This window comes from Erigeron canadensis, chromosome 4 (genome assembly GCF_010389155.1).
Source record: "Erigeron canadensis isolate Cc75 chromosome 4, C_canadensis_v1, whole genome shotgun sequence".
NCBI classification, from domain to species: Eukaryota; Viridiplantae; Streptophyta; class Magnoliopsida; order Asterales; family Asteraceae; genus Erigeron; species Erigeron canadensis.
In genome coordinates, this window is record NC_057764.1 from 39,511,987 (window position 1) to 39,522,960 (window position 10,974).

Sequence of the window (10,974 nt, forward strand, 5' to 3'; positions counted from 1 at the left end):
ATTAATGTCATTTTTCACATACCTAACATGATTTGTGGTAACATTGATGAAGGATGTATCTAAGGCTGACAATTTTGACACGAAACCTGTTAACACGACACGACACGACATGTTTTTAACAGGTTTCGTGTTTAGGCTTAACAGGTTTCGTGTCTTAACAGGTCCGCACCTGTTAAGACACGATAATTATCGTGTCTTAACAGGTGCGGATCTGTTAGACCTGTTAAGTACCTGTTAACAATTAACATACACTATATCATATATTATTACTATTAGTCTATTACTATTAATTATTAAAACACAAAGGACATAGTAATGCATCTGACCACATTTTCGTTTCCTTTATCTCACCCACTCTTTATTTCTCTCTTTTCTTATTCTTTTCTTTAACCATATCTCATCTTCCTTACGCAACTACCACAACAAAAAATCTCATCTTCCTTAAGATCTCAAATCTATGCATATTAATTTATATATATATAAGAAAAGAAGATATTCTTTTGTTTGAAATTTGATCCAAACCATCAGTTCATCACCGGCAAATCGGAAACGGTAGTCGCCGCCTTCTACAACACTAGATCGCTCTTCATTTTTTTTCTAGTGCTTATTTCTTCTTCATCTTTATTATATATCTATAGATTTAGTGTTTATTACTTTAAAAGTTGTATGATTCTGGAAATGTTTTGAATGGATGCATTTGTATAGAATTTGTTTGGTATATATGTGTTAGTATTTGAATCGGTTTTGGATATGTGTCTGTATGCATTTCTGGATATAGCAACTTAATATATAGAGACATATATGTATACGAATCTGAATATGTGTTTAAATCTCCAGAAAAAGAGAAAAAAGTTTAACAGGTTTTTTAATAGGTCTTTAACAGGTGCACATGTTAATTTTCGTGTCGTGTTCGTGTTTAAGAAAAGTGACACGATTAGTTAATATGTCGTGTTCGTGTTTAATCTTAACAGGTTCGTGTCTTAACAGGTCGTGTCGAACCTGTTATGCCACCCTTAGATGTATCACTTGTATCTTTACAACATATGATCACAACTCGGGCCTTATGGATCCAACATTGATTTCAAACCCTGTAGAGAACCAATAGGTTGTTGAAATTACGAAAGTCTTGGATCATTAGATCGAAACCAATCGTGAATTTCCTTGTGTTTCGATATTTCCTTTACTACCCGAATCCATAACAACAAAAAAACCTGAAGCCTATATGAACCACAGCAGGTAGGGCTGGGTCCAATTCATCACTTTCGGCCAGGGCCTTACAGTTGTGAAAAGTTTTGTGAAATTATAACGACTAAAAGTTTCTAGTTTTAACGGTTTTTGTTGATGTTTATTATTAGATAAAAAAAAAAAAAGATGCATGCTATTGGTGCTGCTAATACGAAGAAGTTTATTGAGATTATTGATTGATAAAGTCGATGGAATGGATCATCTCGGTATTATTGATTGATTATGAGATCGTACGTATGCCCTTAATTAATTACCCTAGGGACCACTATTTTGTGGTAACTTTGTTGGCTTGGCTGTACGTGACTAGTGAATTGAAAAGGGATTAGATAATCCAAATTCCAAAGGCTGAAAACTCCTCGTACTTCTTTTTGGATATGGTATAACCATCCGTTATCCAATGAGGATTCGATTCGATTCTTGTGCATGGCCAGCACTCTTTTTGTACGTTGATTATCTCGATCTCATCTGTTTATTGCCACCCCATTAATTTTTTTGGATCTCAATTAAATTCGTACTAATTACTCGTACGTGTAGTAATTATATATATTAGTAGTTAAATTTGATAGAATAGTTATTGTTTTGTCTGTTCTATTAAAGTCGGTCTAAGATGTTTTATCCCCCTCTTTTCAAAATTAAAGAGATTAATTAGTGTACGTGTGCCATTTCTCACATACCTACCTTAATTAGCTTGGATGATACTGTGAATATATAATTTATTTATTCACCATCTTCTAGATTTTTCTGTAACTGCTTTTTAATGATTATGACTCACGAGGTGGCTAGGATGAAATTTTAATCAATAAACAAAAAGCTCACTACAAGTGTTCACTCGTGGTAATTATGTACTGTAATATTTTACACAGTATATGCCTATAAATACACATCACATTCATAGAGTAGTTTGCACACCCTAATTAAGCTGAAACCTTATAAATACCCCTCCAGTGATTCATCACAACTTGGGCCTTATGGATCCAACATTGATTTCAAACCCTGCAGAGAACCAATGGGTTGTTGAAATTACAAAAATCTTGGATCATCAGATCGAAACCACTCGTGACTTTCCTCGTGTTTCGATATTTCCTTTACTACCCGAATCCATAACAAGAAAAAAACCTGAAGCCTATGAACCACAGCAGGTAGGGCTGGGTCCAATTCATCACTTTCGTCCAATTCCCTACAAGAAAATGGAGCAGCAAAAACTTCTTGTTGCTAGAAAATACCTTCATCATGGTAAACTCAGTGTCCTAATTAACAAAGTTGGGGAGCTTGTCCCGATCGTCCGATCATGTTATAACATGTTCCTACAAGATAATGATGAGTCTTTGGCCATGATTTTTGCCATCGATGGTCTCTTCTTGCTTGATCTGTTTCAAACCTATAATATTGGAATGGGCGAAAAGGAAGCATATCTTCTCTTATTAAAAGAGAAAGCATGTGAATATAAGCGTCGCTGGCTGGCCAGGTATGGACCGACTCCCGAAGAATTGGAAAACAGAGGGCAAGCTATTGAAGAATTTGCCGAGTCTTGTACTAATCTTCCTCATCTTCTACGTCGAAAAGAAATCGTCGTGACTTCAAAGAATCGAGTTGAGCTTGAAGACGCGTTGGGTCTTCAACAACAACAATTCCAAAGACCCAAATTTAGTATAAAAAGAAGAAAGTTAGTACAAGATATAATGATGGTAGAAAACCAGATTCCTTTCTTAGTGTTGAAGGAAATCAAAGACGGATTATTGCATCCCTCATCATCAGCTAGCTTTTCACCTTCCGAATTTCGCTATTTTTGTAACATACATTCGCCACTTAAGCTGTGCTCAAAGTCTCATGCTCCAACAGATGTAGACCATGTTCTTCATTATCTCTATCATTCGATAATAAACAACTACACTACCCCCCAAACCACTCCTGACCTGATCCCCATGACAATGCTTATTGGTGATGATCGCCGTTCCACTTACAAAATTTTGGAGCAGGCAAGTACTGCTATTATCAACCCGATTAATTTCATTTCAAAAGTTCCCAAGGAAGAAATTGTTCAAGTCTATGAAAAAACTGTGTCGATTTTAGAAGCTTTCACCCAAACAAAAATTCTCATTCCTTCGGCTTCCAAACTTCATCATAAAGCCGGTTACATTTTTCACGGCTTAACAAAACACCAAGGCATTAAAAACATATACAATAAAGACCATGAAATTTATCTGCCTTGTGTTACTCTGAACAGTGACTCCGAAGTCATATTAAGAAATTTGGTTGCGTACGAGACATTAACAGCCGACCCAGATAAGTTTCTGCTTACTGAATACATGGGTTTGATGTGTGCGCTTATTGTGAATGCGGACGACGTACAGTACCTCCGAGATCAGAAGATTATCGATGGTGAGATGGGTAACGACGAAGTTGCCAAACTCTTTATTGGGATGAGTAGTTCTATTCAACCCATTAAGACGAAAGAGAAATCCAAGTTGCAAAAAATGATTGATGAAGTGAATACAGTTTATGATAACAGGTTTGAGATGAAGATACATTTGCTTTTGAAGAAGCTGGCACGTTGGTTGCTAGTAGGTTTGAAGTCTATTGGAAAGTTCGTCGAACAGTCATGGAAGATTGTCGCCTTCATGATTGGCATCGTGACAGTTTTGACGTTCACATACCAAGAGTATTGTGATGTTTATGGATGCGATGAAAAAGCGGTTACATTGTTGCCTTACGCTTCTAGCTAGCCTCCTGAATAGTCAGTCTATCAGGGATCACCTAGCTTTGGTTCCACAAGTTATTATGTACCATGATGCAGGGTTGTTCACTAGGTCAAGTACTTTACGCTTAATGTTTAATTTGAGGATATGTCATATATAAGTCGTTGGTTTTTAGCGTCATATATAGTAGCCTAAGTAGTTATGATGGTCACTAGTTTCTTTGAAGTCGCTGTATCGCCCCATTAGTTCCTAGAAACCTATATGTTAGTCGGAGCTTTTGTCTAACAGCCGGTTCCATGTTGCATATTTCTTCTATATCCCCTAGCTATTTAGCTAAGAAAAAGATAATCTTAAACCAAGATTTTTGCTAGTATACATAAACTTCTGTGACAAAGCATACAAATATTATGATTCAAAAATAAGTTGTTACATAAACAAATATTAAAAGAACAACATGGCGCTTATCTAGATCAATCTCTTCGTTAATCACATATATGAGCTCTACGTACTATAACTTGCACCAGCTACCTGTTTTCAGAAACATTTATAATAAACCACCACCAAGTACTTCAATTTCCAAACGAAAATAAAGTACTATAAATGTGATTTCGAGTTTGTGCAATAGATTGTGGATGGTGATGAGAATATGTTTATGGCCCAAACAGGGTGATGGGTTGGTGATGATTCAATTATCTAAAATGTGATTATTTTTTTAACTGACAAGTTTTATTAAGTCAACTCAAACAATAACATCCAACACAAATGTCCAAGTTGGAATCCAAAATCACTAGAGAAACAAAGCCTCTCATCTCTTTTGAATTGTTGCACCAAAAGCTCAATAACATCTAAATTGTGAGATCTGCCTTAAAAGTACAATAGGAAAGCCAGAAATATGGTTTACAGATTCTGGTGTCACCATCACTTAGCAAACGAAAGCAGAATGGGCATGGTTATCATCACAGTAAAGCCCTGGGTTTTGAGAGTATCCCTGCAGCTTCAGCAACCTCCTAACTTGGAGCACTAGCTCAAGATTACTAACAACACCATCAGATTCTTCAATGACTTTCTGAATTGCATTGCTAAGAGCCCCATAAGCTTGATTTCGAACTGGGGTTGCATCAGCAGAAGTTTCATAGGTCTGGCACCCGCTAATTAATATTCCATTTTGTGGCAACTCTGGTTTCTGTGATCTAGCATATTCATCTTCATTCCATTCCACTTCTGTTTCGATTGTGGGATCTGTATCATCCGAATCTTTTTGGAGCTTTTGCAAAGGGAATTCCCGATTCAGATTCACGACCATTCCAAGAAAAGCACTATCACCACCTCGGACGTCCTTGAAATCTTTTACTTTTGGACTAGAACTTTCACCAAATATATCCAACACGGTTGGCCCTATTTCCACAACATCGATGTCTTTTTTGTCGCTTTTTTGTTTTAGTATGTCGACGAGGGTAGGAAGAGGTAATGATCTGTTTTTAAATCGAGGACCTCTTGTATAGTTTACTTCTTCTACTTCTTTTTCTTGCTCTTCTTCTACTTCGTCTTCAAGACCCTTTTGCCACAATCCAAAAGGAAGGCAAATGCTGCAAGATTCTAATACATTTTCAGCAATTTTGAACAAGAAACTTGTAAATCCAAAACCCGACCCGCTGTCTTCTTGTTCTTCTGTATTATTCCTATTTTTATTACTACGAACGTTGTAACTGAGACCAATCTGTTCTTTAGCCTCGTGGATTAGTCCACCGCTATGGCATGAATCTGATACAATGGTTATTCGGCAACCATGAGGCACTTGTTCAACGAGCTCTCTAAAGTCATGATCTGTCATCACCCACATGAATACATAGACAACCAAAGTCATTAACATATATATAAGAAAAAAACAATAAAGCTACCGTTTTCTATATCATGGATCCAACTATCTATAGAAGGAGATTGACATTTGCAAATTCATAAATTCACTATCTCCCTCCGTCCCACTAGAAGTGTCCAGTTTTGAATTTTCAAAGTCTTTGTTTTATAACTTTGACCGTGAATATTTTTAACCGTGTTATATAATTTTCGATGAAAGTTATACCAATAGGATCACATTTAATACTCAATTAATTCATATAACGTTCATTGAGTTTTATATTACACAACCATATATATTTAAAGTCACAATTGCAAAAAAATAACTTTGAAAATTCAAAACTGAACACTTTTAATGGGACGGTACACCCATGAATGTATTTAATATGATGACAAAACTAAACATCAAATGTTTCAAAATAAACTGTAAGTACATACCGTGAATTAGATTGAAGTCAGAGGGGACAATACACTCATCATATCCAGTATCGTCAGTGTCACTAGCCTCAACAGGAAGGCGAACTCCGTGTCCACTGTAATGAACAAAGAGGACGTCTCCAGACTTGGCCGAACTAACAAGATCAATAAGAGCTTGAAAAATGTTACGACCTGTAGGTTGGGTACAAGAGTCTTTGGTATCGATGAGGACTTTGATATCTTCATCCAAAAACCCATACCGATCTACCAGGCAACGGTACATTCTCTTGACATCCGTGATGCATCCCTGAAGCTCCGCCTGGGTTCCTGCATAGTTACATCCGATCAACACCGCCTTCTTCCCCATCTCTATCTCTCTGTCAGTTGACAAACAGAGTTCAATTAATTATACAGTTCATTGGAATCAGTTATGTCACGGGGAGTCACATTTCCACATGCTCCACGAGGCTACTGCTCTTTTGACATTGAAATAATCAACGATCTATACTTTTCTCTAAGTAATAATTAATTACACAATTTTATTTTATTCCAAGTGTCACAAAGTCAACGTAGGCCTTGTTATATTTAAATAAATTCACATGGCAATCACATAATTTGAGTGATTGAATAGTGAATATCACCAAACTTCAACATTCTCACCATCAGAATGGCTTCATCCCTAGATCCATTGATTATTTCAGATCCAAAAGAGCAAAAATGGGTTGGCGAAATAAGCGAAATCCTGAAACATCAATTCAATATCAATGTCATTGAAGGACCTGCTCGTGTTATTTCTATATTTCAAGTACCTGAAACCATAACCACTCATAAACCTGAAGCCTATGAACCACAACAGATAGGGATGGGCCCAAATCATCATTTTCGGGCTCAACCCTACAAGAAAATGGAACAAAAAAAAATTGCAGCCGTGCAAGGGTTCTTACAATATCACAACAACATCAAGGATTTTCATCCCACAATCCTTGATAAAATGGTAAAACTTGTCCCTGCTGTCCGTTCTTGCTACGACATGTTCCTACAAGACGATAATGTTTCCTTGGCTTGGGTTTTTACCATTGATGGTCTCTTCTTGCTTAATCTTTTCCATGCCTATGATCTTGACTTTTCCATTCCAAGCCGACGAAAAAATATAGATCCGAGAAAAAGATTGTTGGCACAAGACCTGATGATGGTTGAGAACCAAATCCCTTTTATTGTATTAAGGGAAATCAACGAGGCGTTGCATGATCCATCATCTGGTAATAATTTTTCACCTGCCATATATCGAACTTTTAGTGAGATCCATTCGCCACTTGAGTTGTGTTTAGAAGCTCCTGATGATGTAGAACATCTGTTACATTATATGTATTACTCGATCATAAACAACGTTCCTAAAACGGGAAAACACATACCAAATGATCATCATGCTGGGGGAAATCGCTTTCTTGGTTTAAATTCTGTTGCACAGGTTTCAAGTTTATTAAAAGGAGTTCCCCAAAAAGAGATGGTTCAAGTGTATGAACAAACTATCACAATTCTACAAGATTTTTCTAAACAAAAAACTCTTATTCCCCCAGCTTCGAAACTCCAGGGTAGATCAGGATACACGTTTCATGCTCTACGGAACGAAGAAGGCATACAGAAAATACACATTGCCGAGAAGAAGAAATTTTACCTTCCGTGCATTACTTTGAACAACAATTCAGAAGTTATACTAAGAAATTTGATTGCTTACGAAATGTTATCCCCCAACTCCCTTGAATTTCCACTTACTGAATACATGGGGTTGATGTGTGGGCTTATCATAACCGCAGAAGATGTCAATCTTCTTAGAAAATCGAAGATCATCAAAAGTGAATTGAGTGATGATGAAGTTGCAAAACTATTTGTTGCAACGAGCAATTCTATACAGAGCATGAAAACCAAAGAGAAATCCAAGTTGCAAAAAATGATAACGGAAGTTAATAGGGATTACGAAAGTAGGCTACAAATGAAGGCATATATGTTGTTGAAGAAGCTTGCAAGTTGGTTGCTGGTGGTCTTAAAGGCTATGGGCAGCTTTGTGGGAGCAACATGGAAGATTGTAGCATTCATGGTTAGCATTGTTACCGTGTTCATGTTAACGTACCAAGCTTATTGTGACGTTTATGGCTGTGATAAAATGAAATTGGCGTTGTCATATGCTTCTAGTATGTAGCTAGTCTGATCACGGCGTGATCTCATTTGGGTTCACTCGACTACCGTCTATTTGTTCACTCTATTCTTGTTATTTATCTCGTTAAGGCTTTGTGTAGTTGATTCTGTATTGTGCAAAGTGGTGAAGTGTTTTGAATTTTTTTTTTCTCATATTGACTAAATGTTGCACCATCTGAGTTTTTTCCTCAACAGACATAGCTATTATCAAATGGGTACGACAAATTCGATACCCTGCAATTGTATAGTAACTTGGTTCACTATAAAAGGCGTTTTAATTACCCATTTTGGCTTATGAGATGAGATTCGGTTTGTTTGCAACCGGGTTTTAGTTTTCCACTCACCCCATAGAACTATAAACTGCTTTATTAAGGTAAACCAGGTTTATGACACAAGTACTCTATATATGTTTAAGCTTATGAAGTTAGCTAGTTGCGAATTAGTCAAAACTAATTAAACCCCTACACAAAGATAAAAATAATAACAATAATACTAATAATTATTGGATAGGACCATTTGGTACCCATTAATCCGCAGGCTAGTGTACGTATGAATCTCAACCACTTAATAATCCCCTGATTATCTTAAGTTTGCCGTTGGCAAGATAAATAAGTGTAATTATGTAAGCAACTACGAATATTGTCATAAAATGATGAGTTCTCGACCTCTTAAAAGAAAGTAAAAAATAAAAATACTATTGATGTTGTTTCATATCAAGAAAAAAAAATGTAAACCCAACCCGTTTATAATTCAAAAAAGTAATTTTTTTTATCATTATATGGATAGATAGGTGAAATCCGATTGAAAAAATAAAAGTAATAAATGAGTGGAAACTCATGGTCCCATGTACCATCTTGGTATCTAGAGCGCACATTGCATAGAATCAGACTAATATAGCTCTCCATTCTCACAAATGAATCACAAGAATTAGTTTATTCACTTGTCTATAATAAGATTTGAAATCAATGACTTGCAATATTCGTGGGTGGGCATATGACTAGTTGATTAATGATCGATTGTGACCAGATTGTTGTTTTTCTTTAGAAATTTCATTGTTATATAATAAAATCTTGCTAGAAGTTGAAAAATATGAAAACCAATTAAATTAGTAAGAAGTTAGAAATTACAAATTACGAACATAAGATAAAAGACTCACCTAGAAACTATCAAGATCGAAACCAAATGTACGCACCCTTAAATAAAAAATAGGGCTAAGAAATTAACAAATCTTACAAATCAAGAACACCTAACTAAAAAAGTATCAATAACGTACCAACATTATGAAGACATGTTGAAATTATTATCGAATAAATTTCTCATCTAAATGTTTCTACTTTGAACTTTATGCGATAAAAGTAACGAATCGAGCTCCAGTTATGCATTTTAATAGTGAAAGTGGAATGCCATATATGTGGTATTAAGATTTAAGAAACTTGAGCGGACTTACTCACCCATGTGGCCATGTTGATCAAAGCCCATGAAATCCATCTATTGATGGGCCAAAATATTTCCTACCGTTTAAATTTGTGAAATCTTAAAAAGATAATAATATTGGTGTATATGTCTAATAGTAAGATAATAACATGTAAAAAAATCAGGAAGCAAAAATATAAAAAAAGAATTATTAAATTACATATGTCAAGTTCTTTAAATTTTAGATTGGTTTTAGGCATATGAGTTAATTTAATTAATAATTTTCCAATCTTAAAATCATCATATGTTTAAATACTATTTTATGCGGAGTATTTGTTAAAAAAAAGTGAAGAAATTTTTATATGATTCCATTCTATATGTATTTACATTTAGACATTAGTGCCTAAAAAATTTACAATTAGAAAATATTATTCCATTTTACACTACAAGATTTTAGACCCGTGTCAAATACACGGTTTACATTGTTATAAAGATTAGATTATTATCAAAGTTTAACTATATGCAAGTTAAAAGGTTTTATTAACTCAAAAGAAAAATAGCCAAAAAAATAATCCAGAAAGATGTTAAGAACGTAATTAAAAATAAAGATAGATGTTTCATCCAAAAAACTGAGCTTTCATGCATGTTTAGCTATCAGAAACATTGAGTGTGTGGTTTTACTTGAAAGTCTGAGATTAATCGGAACGCTCATTCTTCAAGTATATGTTTTTGCCCTGTTAATAAATAAACTTACAGTCAATTTTTAATATATATATATATATATACATACATATTATGAATAATATATTAATGGAAATGGATTACATGTTCATTTACCAATACTTAAGAAAAAATAAGGGTAATAGTACAATTACTTTTATAGTCTTAATATATTTATGTTAGATTTTATTAATATTTTATTAATTAATTTTATATTTATATGATAGAACGTATAGTTATGATATATAATAGCTATTATTCTATTGATTATATATTAGTTATTATTTAATTGCATATATATCAGTTATTATTCATTATCTATTATATTGGAATTAATGGTTAAAAAGTGTAAATTTGTGATTGAAAATTAAAAAGTGTAGATTAAAATAATTATAAATTAAGAATTTAGTGAGGATAAAAAGTATAAATTATTGAT

The 10,974-nt window shown here is 34.5% G+C and overlaps 2 protein-coding genes across 3 annotated transcripts; one reads left to right on the top strand and one right to left on the bottom strand.

The window, feature by feature from the left end:
• Nucleotides 1–4,863: 4,863 nt before the first annotated feature.
• LOC122598657 (metacaspase-4-like) lies at nucleotides 4,864–6,579 on the bottom strand. Of its 2 annotated transcripts, XM_043771246.1 has the most exons (3): nucleotides 6,234–6,579; nucleotides 5,637–5,765; nucleotides 4,864–5,606 (listed from the first exon to the last, which is right to left on the bottom strand). In XM_043771246.1, exons 1-3 carry the CDS (start codon nucleotides 6,577–6,579, stop codon nucleotides 4,864–4,866), a joined length of 1,218 nt encoding a protein of 405 aa, XP_043627181.1. The 2 variants fall into 2 exon arrangements, with proteins under 2 accessions (XP_043627181.1, XP_043627180.1); XM_043771245.1 differs by having other exon boundaries at nucleotides 4,864–5,765.
• A 293-nt stretch (nucleotides 6,580–6,872) lies between these two features.
• On the top strand, nucleotides 6,873–8,529 carry LOC122598652 (putative UPF0481 protein At3g02645). Its single transcript, XM_043771240.1, has one exon. The coding sequence runs from the start codon at nucleotides 6,880–6,882 to the stop codon at nucleotides 8,407–8,409; it is 1,530 nt and encodes a 509-aa protein (XP_043627175.1). The 5' UTR covers nucleotides 6,873–6,879; the 3' UTR covers nucleotides 8,410–8,529.
• Nucleotides 8,530–10,974: the final 2,445 nt, after the last annotated feature.